The sequence below is a fragment of the Camellia sinensis genome, chromosome 2 (assembly GCF_055761805.1).
Source record: "Camellia sinensis isolate YWXY chromosome 2, ASM5576180v1, whole genome shotgun sequence".
Lineage (NCBI taxonomy): Eukaryota > Viridiplantae > Streptophyta > Magnoliopsida > Ericales > Theaceae > Camellia > Camellia sinensis.
The window spans coordinates 95,127,252-95,153,570 of record NC_138962.1 but is presented as its reverse complement, the minus strand read 5'-3'; the positions used below and the strand labels follow the sequence as shown (position 1 = coordinate 95,153,570).

Sequence of the window (26,319 nt, the reverse complement as noted above, 5' to 3'; positions counted from 1 at the left end):
ACATCATGAAAATATTTGATGTCCTTTATACTATAAAATCATAATATCAGGGACCTTAAAAAAAATACCCCATTAATTAATGTATATATTAATATATCGATTAGTGTTATAATATTATTTTTTATTCAAGTGTTATAATATTATTATTGATCATATTTATTATACAAATTATAAATATTTAAAATCATATAAATAATGTCATATCATCTGTTATATTTTAGTGTGTAAATTAATTGATATATATAATATTATTAAAAAAAAAAAACAACCCCCAAAAAAAAAAGGCTCGAAAAAGTATTTCAAATATAATTACAGGAAAACATTTCGTAGCTGCTGTACTAGGTCTCCACCTCATGCATTGCAATGGCTTCAATGGAGAAGATCTCTGCCGACCTCGAGCTCGCCGATTCGAAGAAAGATGGTCTTCGCAAAGCCTTCGATCACTCTCTTCTCTTGCTTACTCTTCAGTGGAATGACCTTCAAGAATACTTCGATTCTACCCTCAACTCTATCCAACAACAGTTTCAACAACTCCAATCCCGAGAGAATGAACTCGAAGAGCTCGAATCGAGAGGGAAAGAGTTGGGTTTGTCCCGATTGTCTCTTGACGAACAATCAAGGAAGCTCGATTCTGTCCAGAAAATGATCGATGAGAGTTTCACGGAACTTCAATCGAAAGGGAAGGAATTGGATTCCGTGAAACAATCGATTGAATGGCGTGCCAGAGAGTTCGAAGCGAAAGAGAAGCAATTCAAAAAACGATGCAAAGAATTCGAATCGAAAGAGAAGAAATTTCAATCGATTCAGAAATTGTTCGAGGAACGGGGTAAGGAGCTCGAATTGAGAGAGAAGAAGTACGAAGAACGCTTGAAAGAGCTCGAATTGAGAGAGAAGAAGTACGAAGAACGCTTGAAACAGCTCGAATTGAGAGAAGCACAATGCGGTAAAGTTGCTCATTCGAAAGTGAAGGTCGAGCTGCAAGAACAATTGCCAGTGGAAAATCATTCATTGGCTGCGAGTCTTCAATTTTCGGTCACCATGGATGGAAAACACTTGCAGATGTTCTTGAATGAACATCTGGACGATCATTCGTCAATGAGTGATGAAGTTTATAGAGCTCTTCAATTATCATCAGACCCTGCAAAGCTTGTGTTGGATGCAATGCAAGGGTTTTACCCTCCCTATTTGAAGAAAGGGGATAAGGAATTTGAACCTAGTGTTATTAGGAGGAGTTGCACTCTCTTGTTAGCTCAGTTGATGAGAGTGTCACCACAGATTAGACCTTGTGTGAAAGAAGAAGCTGCGAAAGTCGCGGTTAATTGGAAAGCAAAACTGAAAGTGGAGTGTGAAAATTCTTTGGAGGTCTTGGGTTTTTTGCAGCTTTTAGGGACTTACAGATTGTTACCTGATTTTGATTCAGATGAGGTTTTCAAACTTTTCGAGACGGTCGCCCAGCACCGAGAGGCCCCTAAATTATGCCGGGTTCTTGGCTTTGCAGATAAGGTCCCTGGTAAGCTTTCTGAAGATTGAGCTTTTTAATGCTATTTTTCTCTAGACCTATCTCTGTATGTGTGCCTGATATCTTATTTTTGAATGCTCGATTAAATACGAATGGAGTGCACTCTTTCTCTATCTATATGCTTATTGTATATCAGATGGTTTGTATTGGGTAGTTTCATCATATAGAAATTAGGATAAATTACACTTTGTAAGAGATGTCAGATTCAAAATTTGATTATATGGTGAGACTCGCCTTGGTGGGAAGTACACTTTTGGAAAAAGGAAGGCGGGCAAAATCCTAATAGAAATGGGTCAAAAGTAAACCGCAAAGAGTTTGTGGACCAACCTCATATGAGATCCACCACAAGAATTGCAAGATCTTCGGCGAGCTAGTTGAGGCAAGATGAGTCCCCAGAACTACCGAAGATGAGCCCAAAAGACTGAGAGGCAGGCCAAGTCCCTTAGCAAAACGAGTTCACAAAGATACCCCCCAAAAGATGAGGTGAACCAGCTGAGGTTAAATCAACCGAGGTGAGTCAAGTCTTTGAGGTAAACGAAATCCCTGAAGTGTCCCTGAGGATGAGGTCCCCTTAGAGTTGATTGCAGGCTTTGGGTTATCATAAATACTGTGGAAGTGTCAAGAGCATGATCCCTGCAAAGATAGGGGTGAGATGTGAAAGCAAAGGATCTCCTCCTCCCCATAGATAAAATTTCCCTGGGCAAATCTCTTGGTAGGATCTAGGAAGTCCCCAAGGCTTGGTTTGTGATATATAGTCTAGCTAATACAAGGCTACGCTATGAACCATTATCAAGATCCTGGGGTCTTGTGGCTTGGTGGCTACGTATAGTGGTTTGCTGAAGTGGTTGCGAGTTTAGTTGATAGGAGGCTATGTTTCTTGAAGGTCATATCGAGGGACTTATGAGGTCTTGAAATGGAAAGACCAAGGGAAGCACACACCCCGAGGCCTGGCAGTTTCGTGCATGATCCCTAAGACATGTGGCATCACCTTATTGACGACTTGGCCACCTGCGAGCCAAGGAAACACTTAAAAATAGGATATATTTCCCACAACTTGATATGATAAGAGGGAGTGATTCTTAGGAAAAGGGGGCTCTTTGGATGTTGCCATTACCTTTTCTGATTCACTTGCACTACTCTCACCTAGTAACTAATCCTCTGCTCTTTCTAGTTTTACTATTCACATGCCTCTCTGGGGATACAAACCTAAGAAGCATAGACACCTCTCTGGAGGCAACGTATGGGTGTCAGAGAGGTGTCTGACATGTGTTGGACATGTGGTGGACACGTGTTGCACACTGTACCTGGCGTGTTCCCTCTCTCTCTCTCTCTCTCTCTCTTTTTTTTTTTTTTTTGAATTTCTCTAGTCGGACACGCTTAGGACACTCTTGGACACGCTATGGACACGTTGGAGACCAAGAGAGAAACCCTAACCCATAGCCAGAGAGAGAGAGAAACAGAGAGTCAAAGAAAGAGAAAGGGTGAAGTACCTGTTGAAGCCCTAGATTTGAGGTATGTTCTTCTTTTCTTCATTTTTCTTCTTTGTTCTTCTTTTCTTCTGCGTTTTTCTTCTTCTTTTGTTGATTCTTCTGTCCTTCTCTGTCTCTCTGTATGTCTGTGTGTTCTCTCTCTCTCTCTCGCTTTCTTTGTGTTTGATTCTCTCTCTCTCTCTCTCTCTCTCTCTCACTGTTTGGCTGATGTTCGTTGTTCATCTCTCTGACTTTCTGTCACACCCTCTTATCTCTCTCTCTTCATTTTTTTTTTCCCCTGTTTTTCTTTTATGTATTTTTTTTTGGATATTTTGGATTAATCTGAAATATTTTATTTTTATTTATAGAAAAAATAATTTGTGAATGAAAATAAAATAATAAATAATATATATTTTCAATTTTACATATAATAATTAAATAAAATTATATATATTGAGCGTGTCCTTAGCGTGTCGTGTCCCTCATGTTTTGAAAATTTGCATGTTCACGTGTTCGTGTCTATGCATCATAGATAACCCTACATTTTCGGACCTCATACACATTCTCTTGAATTATGACAATATCATTGTACCTCCTCGAAGCAAAACATGTTACACTTCATCATGTTAATCCATAGACCTTTTGTTAACAATATGTTACATGAATGGATGGAAAATTATAATGTGACTTGCACATGATGCCTCAAATAGTGTAACATCACTAAACTAACCTTGTGTTGGGGGAAAACATTTTAATGACCTAAATGGCAGCGCATAAACTTGTATGCTTTTTCCATCTCATTAGACCATAACCAATTATATAACTGTTTGTACCCAATATGGCACCACCAATGAGAGTAGGCCACGTGGCATTGTTGGCCAACAAAGATGGTGGATGGAGGACCCATTCATTGAAGCTGGATGCTAGAAATTTTTTATTCAATGAAGTAAATCCAGCTAACCCTATCCAGGCCCAAAAATAGGGGAGATAGTTATAACCCTAGGTTGAGAGTCATCACTGACTCCCTTTCCTCTCTAGAATTTTCCGTCTAATTTTTGTTGAAGATAGGGCCACCATAATCTGTAGATTGTTTTGGGTTCATCAAGTCGGTGAGAACTGACTTCCTTATGGCGGCCGTAGCAAGTATAAAAAGGCTACATGGGTCTTCCTTGTGTGTAAGAATAAAGACCAAAGTTAAGTGTGTGAGGTAAATATAAGTGTGAGTGAGTATTGTCTTGAGTGGTGTAAAAGAAGCATTGAGTACTTGGCGCAGGAAGGGTGTGACATCAGTGTCATGTGTGATAGTGAAGGCACAATGTATGAGTGAATTGTCAAGTGCTGGTGTCAGATGTGTACTCAACCTAGATTCTAAGTATTGAGTGTGATGTGAGTGCTTGTAAAGTGGGTCTGCTTGTGTGTGACTCGAGTGTTTAAGTGAGTAGTGTGAGATAAATACTGTGTCCGGTGGTTTATGCTTTTGTCTTAGTAGTAAAGTGATCTTGTGTACAAGTGTGCACAAGTTTTTGTTGGAGATAATATTATATTGTCAAAGATATTAGAAGATATAAAAAATATAAGAATATATGGAGATCCCATGATTTGTTTTTATTATGATTTTTTGTATCTTTGATTTATTTCAATTCCTTAACTGAAGGGATTTGATTGTATCTCTCACTCCATATGTGTGGTGTATTATGTTGTAGGAGCCGAATAATGGCAAAATCAGAAGGTGCGTACCTTAGAAGACTGATATTAATCGGCTGTATCCTATGGGAATGGGAAGCTGAATATAATATATGTGCCGAATAAGTGTAGATCCTTAGAGCCGGATAAGAGAAAGGACAATGATTAAAAAGTAGGCCCTGGCCCCGAGGATCAAAAGGAACAAGTATAAATACAGGAACAATGGATTGAGAAAGGTATGTAAGAATCACTTCACTTAACTTAGTAAAGAAGCTATCCTGAGCGTCTGAACTGACTTGTCTGTCGGAGTGCTAATTCCGGCACCCCCGACCGGAGTGTTTGTATCTTTTCAGGTGACTAGCTGAGGATCACTAGCGTCTCCCAGGATCTGAAGAGTATTTCCAAACCACTTCTCCACAACTGGCGCCGTCTATGGAAATACTCAAATACATCCATGGCAGGCGTGACTGAAGATCCTCCGATAGCCACTGACGAGACTGCACAGGGAGATGACCTCACTCCAGCAAATATGCTCGGAAAGGAAACCATCACTGCAAGACGCTCCTTGAACTTCGACTCACCAACGACTTCAGCGCAAGGGACAATGCAAGCGATCATGGAACAAGCAAAGCAGAATGAACAAAGGCTGGAGAACATGATCGCTGAAAATGAACGTCTCCGTCAAGATTTGGCCCTGGAAGTAGCAAAATCCAGAGAAGCCGTGCGCCAAGATCCCGAACGACCTCCGAGGGTAGGTGGACAACAACCTCGAGCCCGACCAAAGGATACCGATAGCGACTCCAACTCATTACCCACGGAGCTCAACAAGAAGGGACGATCTGAAACTTCCAGCTCCTCCGAAAAGAGTCTACATACAAGGAACAAGCGCAGAAGAAGTAGTTCAGATGAAGAGGACCAGCACGATCCTTTTGTCCGACGGATTGCAAGGGCGGCCTTGCCCAAGAAGTTCAAAGTTCCGTCATTCACTCTTTACGACGGAAAATCAGACCCCACTGATCATATCCGTCACTACAAGCAGGCCATGACATTGCATGCAGACAACGAAGCCCTCATGTGCCGAATATTCCCCAGCAGCCTGGGGCCATTAGCTGTCAGGTGGTATTACAAGCTGGAGCCGGCTTCGATTAAAAGCTTCCATCAATTACAGAAATCCTTCAGGGCCAGGTTCATCACCAATGAGGTACAACCGAAATAGGCCGACTCTCTCTGGGCTATGCAGATCCAGTCAGGAGAAACGCTCAGAGCATATTCGGCGCGCTATTGGGAGTGCTTCAACCTCGTCGACGACGCTTGCAACAACTCCATGGCCATCATCGCCTTCAAAATGGGACTACATCCCGACAGTGCTCTTCGCAGTTCCTTGACCAGAAGACCCCCCAAAACAGTCTGGGCGTTGATGAAAAAAGTTGAAGAGTATTGCAAAGTGGAAGATGATGCCTTGAGAATAAAAGTCGGACAAATGTCCAACAAAATGGCCCCCCTTGAAATTGCTCAACCAATAAGTTCCGTGCCACCTCCGAGCCTTAAGCCAGGACAATGCGCTAAACGAGACAAAAGGCGGGACTCTCACCGATCAAGCGATCAATGCTCCCACCGGACGAATGAACAACTGCAAGTCGACAGCAGGCGCTCGAGGCGTGCCGACAAGAAGTACACAGAGTTGTCAGAACCAATCACTGCAATAATGACCAAAGTCCAACACCTTCCATTCTTCAAATGGCCGTCAAAGATGGTGGGGCCACCTGACACGCGAAGAAGGGATAGGCGGTGTGAGTATCACAAAGATCACGGCCACGAAACCGAGAGCTGTTACGCATTAAAGGATCACCTGGAAGAATTGGTGCAAGACGGCCGACTGCAACAGTACGTGAGAGGAAAAGCCAATCAAGGCATTAGCCTTGAGGCAGGACTCACCTCCACTTGGCGTGATCCATATAATCTACAGCCTGCCTGCATCCCCAATCGTGCACACAATTCAATCGCATCTAATCCCCCAAAAGTAACGTATTCTGACCGAATGGCCCAGAGAAGCTCCGACAATTACTTTCAATGACTCCGATCTTAGCGGCACAATAGCCTCCCACATCGATCTGTTGGTCATCAAATTACGCGTAAATCGGTTCACCATTGAACGCATTCTCTTAGACCCAGGGAGTACTTCAGAGGTAATGTATTATAAAACTTTCATCAAACTCGGCTTCAACGAGTCAGATCTATCTCCGGCGCCTCACCCATTGTTCGGCTTCAATACGAATCCTGAGTACCCGTTAGGGAAGATCATGCTACCTGTTCGAGCGGGCTCCAGAACGGTCGAAGTAGAATTTCTGGTCGTAAAGCTCCTTTCGCCGTATAATGTCATCATGGGGCGAATCTGGTTACATATTATGAAGGCTGTTCCAAGCACTTATCATCAGCTTGTGCGCTTCTCGACAGCCCATAGCATTGAAGAAATCCGTGGCTCCCCGCAATCGGCACAAGCAGAGATTTTATAAAAACCCTATCACTGACCCGACCTGTGGGCTTTGATACTTGTATATATATCACTTCTGCAATGCAAACCATTTTTCTTCGTCGCTCAATTCATTTCTCAAAGCCCTCCTTTGGTGCATGACACTTTAGGGCCGACTAAGACTCCGGATTCGGAGCGCCCTTCGTGGATATCACGATTGGCCAAACTAAGTCCCCGGATTCGGAGCCCCCTTTGGTGCATGACACCTTAGGGCCGATTAAAGTCTCCGAATTCGGAGCCCCCTTTGGTGCATGACACCTTAGGGCTGAATAAGACTCCGGATTCGGAGCGCCCTTCGTGGATATCACGATTGGCCAAACTAAGTCTCTGGATTCGGAGCGCCCTTCGTGGATATCACGATTGGCCAAATTAAGTCTTCGAATTCGGAGCCCCCTTTTGGTGCATGACACCTTAGGGCCGATTAAAGTCTCCGCATCGAAACGCCGGTTACGGAGCCCCATCGGCGCAAGATGTCTTTGGGCCGATTAAGACTCCGAATTCGCATCGCCTCTGACACGTAACACCCTAGGGCAGATCATACCTCCGAATTCGGAGCACCCTTCGACACGAACAAAACATGCCAACATTCGAAATAAGGTGCTTAGCTAAGCATATAAAAAATCCAAAGTAAGGCGCAAATGTTCGAAATAAAACTTTTATTTGATCAAACAGTTGTTACATAGACGCAATCCGCATTCGAACATTACAATATCTATCTTTAACTTCTAAGGCGAAAAGGGGAATTAATCACATTGATATAGCGGAGGCCCCGAATCAATGCACGTCGTTTGGAAGGCCTCCGCGGCTCAAAATGCCTTGATCCAACCGTGCCCGAATTAGCGTATCTCTGGACCTCCCTCTGACACCATCGACAATGTCAAGGCCAAGATCCAAGACAAGGAAGGTTAAGGGCAACGATCGTTGTGTCTTCTTTCGGGGCGATCTGCTTCGACGACTTGGAGGCTGACGCGCCTCCCGTTTCTTTTTTAACGACCTACCTCCCACACTGGAGAATTCTCCGCTACGATCTATTGCGATATCAAGCTCGGCCAAAGTTCGAGTTTGGCTGATTAAAGAAACTCTGTTTTACATCCACAATATTATATAACCCCACACAACAAATGGCGTTATATTAATGAGGTCACTGGCACGAAGAGTCCATTCCATTTATTTTTAAATGCTGGCAGTGACCCCGAGGCAATTTCATTAACGCCAAAACCCCAAGAGACGAACGTCGGTTGACATTCACCACGGCCTAGGTACCCGAATGGCTTTTTGGAACACATGCACTGACTGGGACAGGGGTAGTGCTATCAATCCAACTGGCCAAGCATTTAGATCCCGCGCCGACTGGAATTTGCCACAGCCACTCCACGTACTGGCTTTTGGCCTCTTGAAATTACAGTGGCCACATTCAAGAATAAACGGCCATCACGATTGGGCCGACCCCGCCTATAAGCCGGCGTATCAACTATACGATCAATGTTTGTACATTCATTCAAACATCCATGTAATAAAACGAAACACGTATATACCGAATACGAACTACGACGGAATATTTATAATAGAATGTTTCTATTCAATCCAACAATAAATTACATAGTTTTTATTGCGATTCAACCTTACAATGCGTATTCTTATATGGCGTCACCCTCATCCTCACTTTTCTCGACTTCAAAAGCGAAAAACAGAAAATGTTTACTGTGGTAGAGTGGCGATGTCGAATCAATGCCCGACGCTCGAAGAGCTTCTGTGGCTTGAGATGCCTTGATCCAACAGTGCTTATATCCATGATTCTCACGTCGGCAAACCTCTTCGGCAAGCTTCTTCTTGGTCTTTTCGATTCCAACTTTTCGGCCTTCATGAAAACCTTTTTCATAGGCCCTCTCCTTTGCAGACTCCATTGCAAACATACTCGCCGTCTCACGATCGGCGAGCGCGGTACTGATGAGTCGACTGGTAACCCTTTATTCCACAATTAGGTTTTCCTGCCCGACGGGTTGTGCCTGAGCCGCCCTGGTCTTCCTTAACTCACGCTCAGCCGCCTCCGCGCGAGCCTCCAAACTTCGAATACGTTCCTCCTTCTCCATTTCTCGACGGGCAGCGCGCAGCCGCATGCCAATTTCATAGGCAGTGTAAAGCCCCTTCACCGCCCGTGAATGCCTTCGCGAAATACATCATAGTCCTGGTGACCTACCATTGACTGCTGAACCTTAGGAGGAAAAATTTGTCGAGCAAACTCGACCGCTACATTTGGGTCTTGAGCGATCGAGTCCACCTCTGTCATGGGTCTATTCCCCACAAATACCGCAAAGCTTAATGGGCACGGATTCGCGTCAGATCCCCTCTCGACTCGGAGTTGCGGAGATCTGCCCTGTGACTGCTTGTCCCGCCTGGGTGACCTGCTTCGACGTCGAGGAGACTGACGCCTCTCTCGATCCCTAGAACTCCTACTTCCTGTGCGCGAAGGTTCACCACCTCGATTCATGTCTCCGCCCAGCTCAGCTAGCGTCCTCGCTTCCCCTCTGCTGTTAAAGAAGAGTCTGTTCGACATTCACACGATAAATCTTCCTCCAAGAGTTGGAGTCAGCTGTTTACTAAGCGCATAAAGGTTGTACCTTTGTTCATTTATCCTTTATAGAGGCAGTGCCCTCGAGGCAATCTCATTAATTGAGAAAACCTCAATCGTCCAGCGCCCGAATGATCATGCACCGCCTGGGACAAGGGCAGATTCATCAATTTATTCGGCTCAAGTGCCCCAGACGGCTCATGAATCGACTCTTCAAAATTCTTAAGGTCGTCTTATCCGGCTCCCGAATGATCATGCACCGCCTGGGGCAAGGGCAAATTCATCAATCTATTCGGCTTAAGTGCCCCAGACGGCTCATGAATCGACTCTTCAAAATTCTTAAGGTCGTCTCATCCGGCTCCCGAATGGTCATGCACCGCCTGGCGCAAGGGCAGATTCATCAATTTATTCATGAATTGACTCTTCAAAATTCTTAAGGTCGTCTCATCCGGCTCCCGAATGATCATGCACCGCATGGGGCAAGGGCATATTCATCAATCTATTCGGCTCAAGTGCCCCAGACGGCTCATGAATCGACTCTTCAAAATTCTTAAGGTCGTCTCATCCGGCTCCCGAATGATCATGCATCGCCTGGGGCAAGGGCAGATTCATCAATCTATTCGGCTCAAGTGCCCCAGACGGTTCATGAATCGACTCTTCAAAATTCTTAAGGTCGTCTCATCCGGCTCTCGAATGGTCATGCACCGCCTGGGGCAAGGGCAGATTCATCAATCTATTCGGCTCATGTGCCCCAGATGGCTTACGAATCGATTCTTCAAAATTCTTAAGGTCGTCTCATCTGGCATCCCAACGATCATGAACCACTTGGGGCCAAGGCAATTTCACCAACCTTTTCGGCTTGAATGCCCACAATACTCGGCATATGAGTGATAAATCAATATTGTCATAAGATATTCAATCTCTGAAAGCTCAAACACAGCAATAATTTTATCCAAAGTAATTAAAGGCAAAACATTCTTCATTAACATAACTTCACAAACTGTGTACAAGTGGTGGTGAAATAACAACGAAATTTTCATTAATAAATTGAGCGCAAATAGTAACCAATTTATACATGAAAACTACCCTGAACCAACAAAAGTCTACCGAACAAAAACTTACATCAAAATTAAAAATACTTAATAAAATTGAAATGTCTCCCAGATCAATCATCGGGGTCAGATTCAAGTGGCTCAACATCCACTTGCTCGTAGGGAATTGGCAAGGCCAATGTAACTCCAGCGGCAGCAAGGGCTTTGAGCCACCCATGTTTGAACCCCCGATTCTCGAATTTGGGGACTTCATCTACATATTCCGTGTAGGCGGCGCTTTTTCCTGCCTCAAATGCCGCACAAGCCTCAGAATCGGCTTTTTCCTTGGCCGCCTTGAGCTCCTCTAACCGAACCTCCGCCTCGGCAAGCGCCTCCTTGGCTAACTTGAGCGATTCTTCGCTCGCATCTGCCCTACTCTCAGCGTCAGAGCGGAGCTGTTCAGCTGAGCGAGCCCTCTCCTCCTCTACTTCAGCTCGCGCACTCTCCATTGCGGCTCTCATCACTTCAAACTCGGCCCTACTCTTTTGACCGTCCGCCTCCGTTTGCAAACGATCAATCCTTCCAAGGGCATCATGCAGGCGGCGGCCTAGGTTCGCAATCCTGCCAACCGTCTGCAAAACAAGTTGGGATCGTAAAATACCTTAATGAAAACAAATTCAAAAGAATTTGAGATGGTCACTTACCAGGAGCGCCGACTACGCAGATAGGGCTATGGCCATAACATCCGGCACGGCGCGAAAGGCTGCGTTGTCAGCCGGCAAGGAAATTGAAGTCGCCAGGCTCAACGCCACGGCTGGATCCTCAATGGCTGAAGCGCCATAAGAGATCGGCGTATCTTTGATCTTTGGCCGAACAATAAAAGGAGCAACTACGTCCGACTTTTCTAAACGAGGTCGTTTGGAAGCAGGGCTTATCTCTGACCCAGCCTCTCTCTCGGCACTACGTTTTTTGCCCCGCTCCTCCGGAATCAGCCGTTCGTCAATGACCTGTTGTTCAACCTCTTTCCCCGCTTCGGCCGCAGCAACCTGAGCCGTCTCTTCAATAACAAGTACGAAAGTTTTAATCAAGGTGGGCTCAGAATGGGCGGTCTTGGCCTTTTTTCGAGCAGCCATTCGCTCGGCATTTTTCTTTCGCGCCATCTGCGTAAGGCTTTCCCCAGCTATACCTTCGGAAAAATCGCCGAGTAGGTCTCCCAAATTCGCAAAAATATCTCCAGCAGAAAACTCTGCCCGACTCGAAGTGGACGGTGAAGGCTGGTTAAGTCCGGCAGCCTCGAACGCCGAGCGTATCGCCTCGTCGACCTCTTTGGCCTCCTCAGCGACCTCTCTGGTTGGTTCGGCAATTATCTCTACCACCGGCTCCGTGTCTTCCCCCGAATCCGAATCTTTGAGGCCAATTTGCCTACGGCTCTTGAAGCTGGAAAAGAGAAGAGCCGAAAGGTGTTGATCGCCGGATGGAATTGGAATGTCGTCCGCGGCCGAAAATGTAGTATAAGTAGGTTCGTATCGAAGGAGTATGTGAGCAGCTCTCCCTTGCTTTTGTACGTTTGGACGGCCAAAGTATCTGAGTGCAGATTTAATTTCCTTAAGGACTGCGTCGTCGGTTGAGGGAAGAATCTTCTTCAATCTGTTACCTGCAAAGAACAAGGGGTGATTAAAGGAAAAATGCCGAATAAAAGGCAGATCAACAAACACGAGGCGTTACGTGGCAACCTGGATCACCCTTCCGTCTGGGAATAGGGTCTAGGCGGTCTTCGCCTTCACCGAACTCCCAATTACCTCGGACATTGACCATTACGTCGTCAACTCTCTTACCAGTACTGGCAAGCATGGTTATCAAGTGATGGTCAGTGTCCTTGGTCCTGAGAAAATATCGCCCCAGTCAACCGGAAGATTTGGCCAAAGCGTAGCAGTGCCGAATCGTCGGAATGCCAAGGTTGATCCTAAGGCGTCGGTTCAACTCTATCACCCCCATGATGATTCGAAAGAAATTTACGTTGGGTTGAGAAGGAATCAGACTCCAATAGCGAAGGACGGCCCTAAGCAATGGATGTAGGGGAAAACGGACTTCGCCCTCCGCTATGGATAAGAGAGGGAAGACGATCGTATTTTGATCCTCCTTCTCCATATCAAGAGTACTGTTCGTTACAAGAGATAAGTGAACATCGTCGGGAATGGAAAAGTGTTGTCGGAATTCGGAAATACGACCCTCAGAGAGGAGGTCTTTCAAGTGTTTAGCCATTTTCGCGGGGATTCAAGGTTCCGCCAAAATCAAAATGACAAACAGAAAATAGGATTGCAAAGGAGAGAGAAGAAGACTTACGAGGAGTAAACGGGGCAAGGATAGACGGAGAAGAATTGCAGAAAATGCGAGTTAGAGAAGGGATACCCGCTGGCGGTCCAAGAGTCTCGAATACTCGACGAAATGTGCACTTGAAAGGACTGAAATTTCAAATCGCAATAAATGCGAGACGCACGAATGAGGCGGGAAAGTGTAATGATGATCGAAAAGGTGTGCGCGTTTTGACATCTGTATTGGGGTATGCGAAGCCGTCTGACATATTTTGACTTTTCCAATTCAAGACCAAACACGCCGATTAACTATCGTCAATGAGGAGTTCGGGGGGCAATTGTGGGAGCCGAATAATAGCAGAATTAGAAGGTGCATACCTTAGAAGACTGATATTAATCGGCTGTATCTTACAGGAATGGGAAGCCGAATATAATATATGTGCCGAATAAGTGTAGATCCTTAGAGCCGGATAAGAGAAAGGACAATGATTAAAAAGTAGGCCCTGGCCCTGATGATCAAAAGGAACAGGTATAAATATAAGAACAATGGATTGAGAAAGGTATGTAAGAATCACTTCACTTAACTTAGTAAAGAAGCTATCCCGAGCGTCTGAACTGACTTGTCCGTCGGAGTGCTAATTCCGGCACCCCCGACCGGAGTGTTTGTATCTTTTCAGGTGACTAGCTGAGGATCACTAGCGTCTCCCAGGATCTGAAGAGTATTTCCAAACCACTTCTGTAGAAATATAATGTAAAGAGAAATAGAGAATTGTATAGATATTGATTGTATTATTGATTTATATTTTGAATGTTACAATGATTCCTATATATAGAAGAGTAGGTGGTAGTAGGTGGTAGATGGAGTAGGTAAAGTGGAGGTGGTAGTGGTGTAGTGGGTTAGGTTTAGTGGAGTAGGTGAGGTGGTAGTGGTGTAGTGGGTTAGGTTTAGTGGGTGAAGTAGGTGATAGGTTTGATAGGTTTTAACAGCCCCCCGCAAACTCAAGGGGGATAGGAACTAACCAACTTGAGTTTGGAGAGAGTAACAAAACAAGAAAATACATAAAAATAAAAGAGGATAGGAGACACTGTATGGTCGTGTCAGACCGTTGTAGAAGACACGATATGGTCGTGTCGGACCGTTGTAGCAGACAGTTTACGGGGTCATGTCGGACCGTCGTAGCAGACACTGTGTGGTCGTGTCAGACCGATGTAGCAGACAGTTTATGGGGTCATGTCGGACCGTTGTAGAAGACAGTTTACGGGGTCTTGCTGGACCCTTGTAGAAACTAACCGGAATCAATGTCGGGACAGTTTACAGAGTCTTGTCGGACCCATGAAGGAGCTAACCGGAATCAATGTCGGGACAGTTTACAGAGTCTTGTCGGACCCCTAAAAAGTCGCACCCTCAAAAGGTGTGCCCAATCTTTCAAAAAGCGTGTCATCAAAAGGCGTGCCCAATCCATAAAAAGGTGTGCCGGACAGATGTAGTAGGACAGTTTACGAGGTCATGCCGGACCGTTGTAGAAGACACTATATGAGTGTGTATATAGGCTGCCCAAAAGAGATACATGTAGATATATATATATCGAGCCCTCAAAAATCGCGCCACTTCATCAAAAGACGTGCCCGACAGAAAGCGTCGAGCCATCAAAAGGCGCGCCAGACACGCGGCGATGCACGTGATCGACAGTGCGCGTGTCGGCCTCTTCGTCATGGTCTTTATAAACCGAAGCGGAGGCGGAGGCTGGGAAGCATAACAAACCAGTCTGAAACCTCTGAAAATTTTCATTCTGAAACATCTGAATATTTGCATTCTGAAACATCTGAACAATGGCCTCTTCTTCCCGTTCAGCTACCCAGAATATGGCCTCATCTTCTCGAGGTCTACTCACTCTCTTTCCCGACCTCAACGAGTCAACAGGAGAGATAACAGGTGCGGTGGCCCGTGAACCTCAACCAAACACCTCTGGTTTTGCTCCGTTGAACTTTCCGATGCGGTCGGTGGAGCAAAGAATGGCAGTGCAGTCGGATGTGGAGGCCAATCAGTATACCTTGAAGTCATGTGTGGAAACCATGACTGCGGTTACAAATTTGTCGAACCGGCTGCAGAGTAGGACAAATGAGGTGCAGCAGTTAAACGCCCAACTGGCTCTGCTCCAACGCATGTATAAGGATGCGCGAGCAGAGATAAGTGTGCTGAAGACGGAAAACAAGGAGCTGAAGCGGAAGGCCACCGTGATGTTCCGATTTGGAGGGCCGCCATATGCTGCAGTGGAGGAGCAGGGAGTAGTGATTATGCCCAGTGGAGTGGGAAACACGGAGGCAACACCGGCAAGGGCCGTCCAGGACGGAGGCAAGAAGAAGAGACCGGCGGAATAGGCGAAGAAGTGAGGTCGGTGGGTGGCCGGCTGCAGAAAAGAAAACAAAGCTTTTGGTGGTGTTGTTGTTGGTTTTTTTTTTTTTTTTTTTTTTTTTTTTTTTTTTGTAAAATTGTGATCGGGGTTGATCCCTGAGATGAATAAAATATGGTTTGGTGTGCAAAGCTATATGGTATGAATGGAATTGGAAAAAGATTAAAAATAATGTGAAAGAAAAATAAAGAAAGAAATAATAAAAATATATTTGAAATCAAAAATGAAAGATGGGGGAAATAAGGAAAGTGGTTTGGAGAAAATAAATAAAAATAATAGAGTTCGAAATCAAACGGAGGAGAGATGATGATTTTTTATTTTTTTTTTAATTTTTTAATATAATATAATAAAAAGATATATATATATGTATATATATAAAATAAAGAAAGTGGGAACAACATGATGTCTTCGGGGATCGTGTTGAATGTGGCAGAGATGATGGAAGGTTCGGCGTGTTCCAGCTGCTTACTGATGGGGTTTCATCTCCTTTGTCTTTGTAGGACCCACAACTACTAACCTTAGAAGGTGCTGCAGCATCCTTGAGTGGCCCCCAACACTCCACCTTGTTGTATTCTGGAATGTTGGAGTGAAAATATACCCAAACCAGAGCTTCCTCTAATTCTGGATAGTTGTTGAACAAATTCCCATCTCCATGTACAAAGGCCTTCAAAACCACAGGGAGTTCCTTGGAGAAGATGAAGAATCTGAGCCTAGCACAGAGATCTAATAGAAAGTGGCCACCACTTATGTGACAGTGAACATGGAGAGACATTTTCTCCTGGACTTTCTTCCACTCTGCTACAACTTCATCTCTCTGAAACTTATTGTACCACCCCTGTAACTGAGAGTTGTTTATTGATTGAGAGATGGCCAAAGTGAGCTTAGAGGTTATATCACTTTGTGTGAGTGTATAAGTTCTTGGAAGCTTCCCTGGATGCTTCTTTTCATCAACTCCTAGGAACAGAACCTGCAGCTTTGAAGCTTCAAAGATTGCGGGCCCAAACAACCTTGCAACAGGGACAATAGATTGGTGCTTCTTGGGTGATCTTCTTCCGTGGATGAAAAGAGAGCTGTTTTGGTGAAGTTGAGAGAGTGAGGAAGGCTTTAGCTCAGATAGAAAATTCCAGCGGGCAGCAAAGGCAAAGTTGCCGGCCGGCTGCCCGCCGGTGACAAAGAAATACAGGCTTAAATCTTATAGCTCTGATACCATGTAGAAATATAATGTAAAGAGAAATAGAGAATTGTATAGATATTGATTGTATTATTGATTTATATTTTGAATGTTACAATGATTCCTATATATAGAAGAGTAGGTGGTAGTAGGTGGTAGATGGAGTAGGTAAAGTGGAGGTGGTAGTGGTGTAGTGGGTTAGGTTTAGTGGAATAGGTGAGGTGGTAGTGGTGTAGTGGGTTAGGTTTAGTGGGTGAAGTAGGTGATAGGTTTGATAGGTTTTAACAACTTCTCTACATATGTAAACAAGAGTATTGAGTTGAGTAAATAAAAAATATAGCCTATAGGACTTTGTGTGTGTGGATGTAGGCAACTATTGGCTGAACCACGTTAAACCTTTGTGTTCTTTCTTTTCTCTTTCCTGTCTCTATTATTTCTCCATATTCAACCTTAATGCCTTATTACAAATTCAATTTGGTATTAGAGCCTACCAAACCCTAGGCTTGTTTCTTTGTAGATTGTTTTCTTACTCCACATTTTTTTGTTATCAAGGTGTTTTTCTCTCTTCCTTGAGTTGACCACCAGTTTGCTAATGTGGTAAGCAAACTTTGTGATTTTTACTTGTTTCGGGGCTACCAGTGTATTCAGTAGCATTGTTCTGTGATACGCCGAGTTTACTGGCTTCTTCTCTAGCCTTTTAGGGTCCCCGCGCTGATATGGTAAGCACATATTTTGTTCTTTTTTTTTTATTATTATTTTTGGCCTTGGTAGCATTCTTTGTGGGACACCGTTTTTTTAGCCTTTTTGTTTGTGGTGATTTGCCATTACTTCTTCCTTGTTGCTTTCTCTCTCTCTGTTGGTTTCTCTTGCTGCCATCGTAATTAATTCTATGCACGTTTCTTTGTTGCAAGATGTTGATTCCTTACTTATGTTCTTTGAAGTTGTCATTGAAGGGAGTGATTACAATTGTTGTTGTCTTTCGACAACTTCATTATAGTTGTTTGCAATGATCATCTTATTTTTGAGTTCAAGTTGGACACTTCACTTTAACTGTTCCGTGTTCCAACTTGAGGGGCAGTGTTGGAGATAATTTTATGTTGTCAAAGATATTAGAAGATATAGAAAATATCAAAATATAAGGAGATCCCATGATTTGTTCTTATTATGATTTTTTGTATCTAATTTATTTTAATTCCTTAACTGAAGGGATTTGATTGTATCTCCTACTCTATATATATGGTGTATCATGTAAACAAGAGTATTAAGTTGAGTGAATGAAAGATGTAGTCCATAAGGCTTTTCCTGTGTGGATGTAGGACAATATTGGTTGAACCACGTTAAACCTTTGTGTTCTTTCTTTTCTCTCTTCTGTCTCTATTACCTCTCCATATTTAACCTTAATGTCTTATTACAAAATTCAACTAGTGTCTTGTGTATTGGTGGGTTTATTCAAAGCTTTTAAAGGCGAAAGTGCAAGGCGAAGCATTTTAGTTTGGATAAGGTGAGGCGTGTGTAAGCCTTTTAAGTTTTGAATTTTTTGTTTTTATAAAATGTTAAATTAATTAAATATACCATCAATATATATATATATATATAAAAGGATTGGAAAATAAAATTTATAAAAACCATTATAGGCATAAAAAAAAATTGAATTAATAAATTCTGTACAGATAAAAGAAAAAAAAAAAAGAAGAAAAAAATAAGCCAACGATACAATAACCTGTAAAGAAAAAATCTTAAAAAAGTGATACCATTAAAACTTTAAAACACACACAGACCATTTTATAAATTAATAAAGGAGGTCATTAACTTCAACTAAAAATAATAACAAATGCCCATTAGTTTTTTAATAAATGAAGGCTTTCTCTTCTGGCCAAACAAAGAGACTTAGAGAGAGTTCCAACAAAAAGAGTCCCAAAGAAAAAGAACGAGAGTCCCAACAAAAAGAGTCCCAAAGAAAGAGAGAGACAACAATAAAGAGGGTTAGAGAGAGAGAGAGAGAGAGAACTAACATGAAGGTTGAACATCTTTCAATGGAAGTCAATGTTGGAGCCTATGTTGCTCACAGTTGTCTCAATTTCAGTCGAAGGCAAAGGGAAGAAGATCGATCGTCTATGTCGAAGTCGTTTGGAGAAGAGAAGCTCGATCGTCTCTGTCTCTACCACTTTGGTACTTTTTTTTTTGCCCCTATTTCCAAATCACAAAATGCGTATATGCATGAAAAGCGCATGATGGGCATCTGAGGCGAATGCTTCAGCCAGTGAGGCTTACGCTTAGTAAGTGTTTTGCACAAAAAATCACACCTTGGTGCGTTTTTGGCACAATTCGCCTTGATGTGCGCCTCAAGAACACCTTTGAAAACACTGGATTTATTAATAAAAATGTATATTTGTTGTGTCAAACTCAACACCCCATCCCTTATTTTCTCCTTAACTTTTAAGAAGTTCAGTAGGGATGGCTTTTAGCTTGAATACAAGACACTTGGCAAGATCTAAGGCACCCCTGCTGATTTTATTTAGTTATTTCAAATTGTACCACTTTCTATGTTAATGGGGATAGCTCTTAAAAGCTTGGGGAGAGACACATTGTGAGGATTTTAGGGCAGTTGTCGCAGGTTGTGTGTGATTGTTCATAGAGGAAAACCATGAGAGAACGTGGGAAATGGGGCTACTAGTGGCAAGGAAAGCGTGGGACACATGGCCTCATCTTGTTCAGAAGATAGGCACATATTTAGGATTGGAAATTGTAAGCACATTCAAAGGCTTTTCATGAAAATGGGTAGAATTTTAAGCGAGTGGGTGGTTGTTCATAGAGGCATACATACCACCAAAAAATGCAGGTCATCGGTCTGGAAGTGGTGTGTAAACATGGAACACATGTCGCTTTACAAAGTACAGTGCTTAAATTTGTCCAGATTTGAAACTGTTGCCCCAGCCGCTGTATAAGTGTGAATTGAAGGTGTCATAAAGGGTCCAACACTACAATCAAGAAAACTAGACTTCTCATTTTTAGTTTAGCTTTGACCCAGCGCCTTTATCCTTCATGTTGTTTCACTAGCTTAGTAATTGTGGAAGTGTAGGTTTGGAAATACTCTGGGTCCTGAACGTCATCCCTGATCCTTTGATCGCCACTTGAAAAAGGGATTAACACTTCGGTCAGGGGTGTCGGAATTAGCACTCCGACGGACAAGTTAGTATAGGTCTCTTTTTTGCTTAAGTTTTAAGTTTCTTGAGTTTGTTCTCACGTACCTCTCTTTGGTTGATATTCCTCTATTTATATTCGCTTTTGGGCCTCAGGGTCGGGCCCACTCTCAATCCATCGCGTGATTGTTTGTTCGGCCCCTTCTGTCGTATGCCAATTCACGTTCGGCTTTTTGTTCAACTGCTTCTATCGCCGATTAGTCTATTCGGCTTTGGGATCATACAGGACGGAGCCGAATATAATATATATATCCTGATTTTCTAAGTGATGATATTCGGCTATTCTGCATCTACCTATATTCGGCTCCCACAATTGCCCCCCAAACATCCTACTAACACCAGTTAGTCGGCGTGTTTGGTTTCGAACTTGAAAAGTCAAAACAAAAATTCGACGGTTAACCTCATTCCAACGTAAGTGTCAGAACGCATATGCTTTTTGGTCATCATTACAATTTCCCGCCCCTTTGTACGCTTCCTTCATTTATTGCGATTTAAAACTGTCTTTTCGAATGTATGTTTTTCGAATACTCAAAGTTTATGGTTCGCCTTTTAGTATAACACCTACATTTCGCGACCTCTGCAACTTCCTCCTGTTTCTCATTGACTTCTCCGCTTCCTGTAAGTTCTCTTCTCCTCCATTTCAAATCCCATTTCCTTGTTTGTTTTTGGTTTAGCATACTCCCTAAACAGGCTAGGATGCCAAACATTTGAAAGCCTTTCTTTCTGTGGATTGAGTTTCTGGTTTTCGACGCCATTTTGCCATTCCTAACGATGTCCGCTTGTCACTTGTGGTAGAGAGCACACTTGATATGGAGAGGACTGATGAGAGTACAATCATTTTTCCTTTCCTATCAATTGCTAAGGGCGGAGTCCGTTTTCCCCTTCATCCATTTTTAGGGCCGTCCTTCACCATTTGGGTCTAATCCCTTCCCAATCTAATGTTAATTTTTACTGAATCATAATGGGAATTGTAGAGTTGAACCGACGCCTTAGGATCAATTTTGGTATGCTTGCCATTCGGCATTGCTATGCCTTGGCCAAATCTTTTGGCTTGTAGGGGCATTACTTTCTCAAGGCTAAGGACACCGACCATCATTTGGTGACTATACTTGCCAGCTCTGACAAGCGAGTTGGCGATGTCATGGTCGTTGTCTGAGGCAACTGGGAATTCGGCGAGGGCGAAGATCGCCTAGATCTTGTGCCTAGACGCAAAGGCAAACCAGGTGGCCGTATAGTTTCTTACATGTATTTGCTATATATTTACTCAGCTTCCCTTCCATGCACTTATCGTTTTATTTATGCTGGCAACGATTTGAAGAAAGTTCTGATTTCGGCCGACGACGCTATGCTTGCGGAAATCAAAATCGCACTCCAGTTCTTTGGCCGTCCAAACCTCCAGAAGCAAGGGCGGGCGGCCCATATACTTCTCAGATACAAGCCGACTTACACAACCTTTTCGGCTGCAGACAACATTCCGATTCCGAGGGGCGAACAGCAGCTCACGGCTCTTATCTTCCCTAACTTCAAAAACCTTAGGCAGATTGGTTTTGAAGCTTTTGATTCGGAGCAGGCGGAAGAACAAGTAGCCGAAGAAGTTGCCGAACAGCCGAATCAGTCTACTTTGGAAGCCGAAGAAGTTGACGAGGCTCTGAACTTGGCTTTCGAAGAAGCCGGCCTTAATCAATCCAACCCCTCATCCACTTCAGGCCGATGTGACGTCGCCTTTGAAGATATTTTTACTGACTTAGGAGACCTTCCTGGCACGTACCCTGAAAACATGGCTGGGGAGTCACTCACGCAGCTGGCCAGGAGGAAAAATGCCGAACGGATGGCCGCCCGGAAGAGGGTCGAGACCAATCGATCTGAACCTCCCCCTGTTGCCGTGGCTGAGTCTTCTCCGCCGGATACCGAGATGGAGCAGGTTGAAACGGCCGAGACGGATCAGATAAGCGAACAGTTGGATCAGGAGGCCGAGTAGAGGGGGGAAAAGCGTCCCGCCGAGCGCGAAGTCGACCCTAAGGAAATACTTACTGATAAACGGCCGCGCTTGGAGGAATCGGACTCGGTTGTGCCGTTCATTGTCCAACCAAGGATAAAGAATGTACCGATTGCGTCCGATGCGTCGGCTCTGAGAGATCCGGCTGTGGCCTTGAGCATGGCTTCCTCAATTTCGCTGCCGGTTGACAGAGCGACTTTTCGGGCAGAGCCAGATTTGATGTCAATAGCATTAGCTGCTTAATCGGCCATATTGGTACGTAGGGATGGCAATTTGAAATCGATCCGACGGGGATCCCCGATCCCGGTCTTGATTTGAGCGATTTTTTCCCGAAAAATACCCTCGACGGGGAGAAGACGATATTTGAAAATTAATCCTCGATCTGTTTCGGGCCGGGGATGGTGATTAGTGTTCAAGCCCCGCGCTGGCCCGGTCCCGTCCCGTCCTCGGCCTCGTCCCTGACCTCGGCCCCATCCTCGAACTTCTCCGAAGTAAAATTACTTTTATACCCCTTATATATATATATAAAATAAACCAAACCAAACCAAACCAAACCCTACCTCACACACTGGTCTCTCACTCTCACTCTCAGTCACTGGTCTCTCACTCTCTCACTCTCAGTCTCGCGTTCTCTCTTACTCTCTGTCAACTCTCGTTCTTCTCTCTCTCAATTCTCAGTCTCACTTTCACTCTCACAGTCGCCTTGTCCCACTACCACCGCTGGCCTCGACCCCCCCTCTCTCTCTCTTTTCCTGTGATTTGATCTTGTTGGTCTCTCACTCTCACTTGCAGAAGGTTCGTCTCTCTCTCACCACCACCGAACCCACCGCCACAGCCACCAACCACTATCACTCGCAGAAGGTCCGTCTCTCTCTCACCACCACCACTGAACCCACCGCCACAGCCACCGTCGATCTCGCCATAGCCACCGTCGATTAGATCTGTTAGATCTGTACTCAAATTTGTTATCCCTCTCTCTCTCTCTCTGTGATCTGATCTTGTTAGTGATGATGAAAACATATATATATATATATATATATTTTTTTTTTCAAATTATTTTTTTTTAAATTTATATCTGTTGATGATGATGAAAACATATGTATATATATATATTTTTTTTCAGATTATTATTATTTTTTAATTTAGATTTGTTGATGATGATTGTTGGTACTTAGATATGTTATGTTAATTTGTTATTCTTGAACAAAATTAAAAAAAAAAAAAAAAATCGGGGATTATTCGTGGTCGGGGAAACCCGATCCCCGTTAGGGGACGGTGACGGGGGGGTGATGGGTTTCCCCGCCAGGGATCGGGGACGGGGACAGGGACAGGGACAGGGACAGGGACAGGGACAGGGACAGGGATTTTTTAACCTTCGGGGATCGGAGACGGGGAGTGTGGTCCCCGGCCCAGCCCCGGCCCGTTGCCATTCCTATTGGTACGTGACTTAAGCATTATCTGCAGTCTTCCGCCTATATATATTTTATTATTATTATTATTTTTTTAAACTGTAATTCCTTGTTTTGCAGACGGCGGATAGGATAGCCGAGATCGGCCGCCGTCAACACGATGTTATTGAACAGATCGGCTTTTTGAAAAACGAAGTTGAAAATGAGAAAAGCAAGGCCGTGAAGGCGTCTCAAAGGGCCGAGTCCGAGGCGGCGAGAGCGGCGGAGGAGCGTGCAAGAGCCGACGTCGAGGCAGAAAAAGCAAAGAGTTTTGACTAGCTCAGGTTGGCCGTTGAAGAGAGGGCTAACGCAAGCGAAGACGCGCTCAAGTTAGCCAAGGAGGTGATTGCCAAACTGGAAGCCGATTTGGAAGAGTCAAAGAAGGTGAAGGAAATAGCTGGACTCCGAGAGTTCCAAAGCGTTCCAAGTTGGAAGGACGTCGCCTTGGAGAACTATGTGGAGGTTCGATAATTGGGGCTTCAAACACGGCTGGTTCAAAGCCCTCACTGCCGCTAATGTGACATTGGTGCAGCCGATTCCATATGAGCAGGTGGACGTTGAGCCGCTGGAGTCTGACCCTGAAGATTGACTAGGGTGACATTTTGATTTTTGTTAGGTATCTTCCATGCATAGTTTTTGTAGATTTTTGGTTAGTAGATTTTTGTTTATTTACTTCAGTTAGAAGTTAAATGTAGGGTAATTTTCATGTGTAAAATGACTACTCTGTACTCAATTTATTAATGAAAATTTCCTTTGCTTTTCTGTTTGTTGCATGTGGTAATTAACAATCCAGTAGGATGTAAGATCATGAGTAAATTAAACATCCGATTAAATCGATGCTGATTAGACTGCTGCGTATCTTTTCAATTTAGCCAAATAAATTAATGAATATGCCCTTGCCCCAGCTATTGAACTGGAACGTCGAATAGCGATGGTTCATGAATTGGCTGAGGCATATGAAATTATCGGCGCAAGTCCTTGAAATTTGGCCGATTAGGTTGACGAATCCTTGGTCGTTAAGGTTAACGCATCTACCCTTGGCCTAGTTAAGGAATGAACTGGAACGCCGAATATCGGTGGTTCATGGAATGGCGGGGGCACATGAATTTATCGACGCAACGCATTGAAATTTGGCCGATTAGATTAACGAATAAATTAATAAATATGCCCTTGCCCCAGCTAATGAACTGGAATGCCGAATGTCGGTGGTTCATGAATTGGCTGAGGCATATGAAATTATCGGCGCAAGTCCTTGAAATTTGGCCGATTAGGTTGACGAATCCTTAGCTGCTAAGGTTAACGCATTTGCTAAGGTTAACGCATCTGCCCTTGCCCTAGTTAAGGAATGAACCGGAACGCCGAATATCGGTGGTTCATGGAATGACTGGGGCACATGAACTTATTGGCGCAACGCTTTGAAATTTAGCTGATTAGATTAACGAATTTGCTCTTGCCCCAGTTAAGGAATGAACCGGAATGCCGAATATCGGTGGTTCATGGAATGGCTGGGGCACATGAACTTATCGGCGCAAGGCCTTGAACGCGAGCATTGATGAGATCGCCTCGGGAGTGCTGTCCCCGTAATCAATAAATGGGGTGGGGGCTGCGTGCGCAGAGGTGCCATTGTTGCGTTCAAATCCAACAAATTGGGAGAGGAAAAAAACAGTGTGGACAACTGTGGATGGCAAGAAGACTATTCTTTAACAGCAGAGAGGAAGGTAGGACACTGGCGGAACTGGACTCAAAGATGAATCGAGGTGGCGAGCCTACGCGCACTGGGAGTAGGACGTCGAGGGAGCGTGAAAAGCGCCATTTCCCATGTCACCGAAGCAGGTCACCTTGGAAGAAAAAACAACAACGAGGTAACTCCCCTCGCTCGAAAGGTGAAACCAGTGTGACACCGTAGACGTTGAGTTTTTCGGTTTTTGTTGGGAACAAACCGATGACGGAAGCGGATTCAATCATCCGCAACCCAAATGTAGTAGTCGAGTTCGCTCGACAAATTTTTCCGCTAGAAGTTTAGCAGTCCATGGTCGGCCGGGTTGATTATGAAGTTTTTCGGGAGGGCTTTCATGGAGCAATGAAGGGTTTGTATACCTCCTATGAAATCGGCATGCGTCTACGTGCTGCACGAAGAGAGATAGAGCAAAGGGATGCTCGCATTTAGAGCTTGCAAGCACGCGCGGAAAAGGTCAAAAATGAGCTGAAGAAAGCTAACACCTCTGAGACTCATTCGGTGAGTCAAGTGAATCCCATTGTCGCTGAGCGAGTAAATCGCCGGATTCTGGATCACGCGATTGCCGACCGAGATACGGCCATTATGTTCGCAATAGAATTTGTGAAGGCTAGGTCCTAAGAAAAAGGCTTTCATGACGGCTGAAAAATTGGAATAGAGAAGACGAAGGAAAAACTAGCTGAGGAAGTCTGCCGATGCGAAAATTGCGAATTTAAGCATGGATGGATCAAGGCTCTTCAGGCCACGAGCGTTGATCCGGCGTCACCCTTATATCAGAGTTATACTTTTCCGTTCGAGACTTTCGAAGCCGAGAAGACTGATGATAAGGGCAGAGTCGAATAATTTTTGATGTATTATATATATATATTTTTATGTAAAGCATGTACTTATGATCTATTGAATAAAACATATTATTCTGAATGTCTATATGTTATTTCGGTCAACGCTTGTAGATTAAGTTATGTCTACTACTTTACGTTAATCACAATATCCACGAAAGGAGCTCTGAATTCGGAGAATCATTCGGCCTAAACGTGTTATTCACGAAGGGCGCTCCGAATTCGGAGGCTTTTTATGTTTAGCCAATCGTGATTGCCACGAAGGGCACTCCGAATTCGGAGACTTATTCGGCCCAAACGTGTCATTCATGAAGGGCGCTCCAAATCCGGAGGCTTTTTGCGTTGGCCAATCGTGAGTTACACAAAGGGCGCTTCGAATTCGGAGGCTTATTCGGCCCAAACGTGT

The 26,319-nt window shown here is 44.1% G+C and overlaps 1 protein-coding gene and 1 pseudogene across 2 annotated transcripts in view; one reads left to right on the top strand and one right to left on the bottom strand.

The window, feature by feature from the left end:
* Nucleotides 1–289: 289 nt before the first annotated feature.
* Nucleotides 290–26,319, top strand: part of LOC114299247 (uncharacterized) — a 37,740-nt gene continuing 11,710 nt past the window's right edge. The window contains exon 1 of the mRNA XM_028243944.2: nt 290–1,510. Within this exon, the coding sequence (XP_028099745.2) occupies nt 364–1,510 (1,147 nt within the window). The 5' untranslated portion in view covers nt 290–363. The remainder of the gene's footprint in view (nt 1,511–26,319) is intronic.
* Nucleotides 15,835–18,084, bottom strand: LOC145820727 (protein STAY-GREEN homolog, chloroplastic pseudogene; annotated as a pseudogene). The gene is made up of 2 exons (XR_014362815.1): nt 18,077–18,084; nt 15,835–16,708 (listed from the first exon to the last, which is right to left on the bottom strand). The product of XR_014362815.1 is annotated as a protein STAY-GREEN homolog, chloroplastic pseudogene (transcript).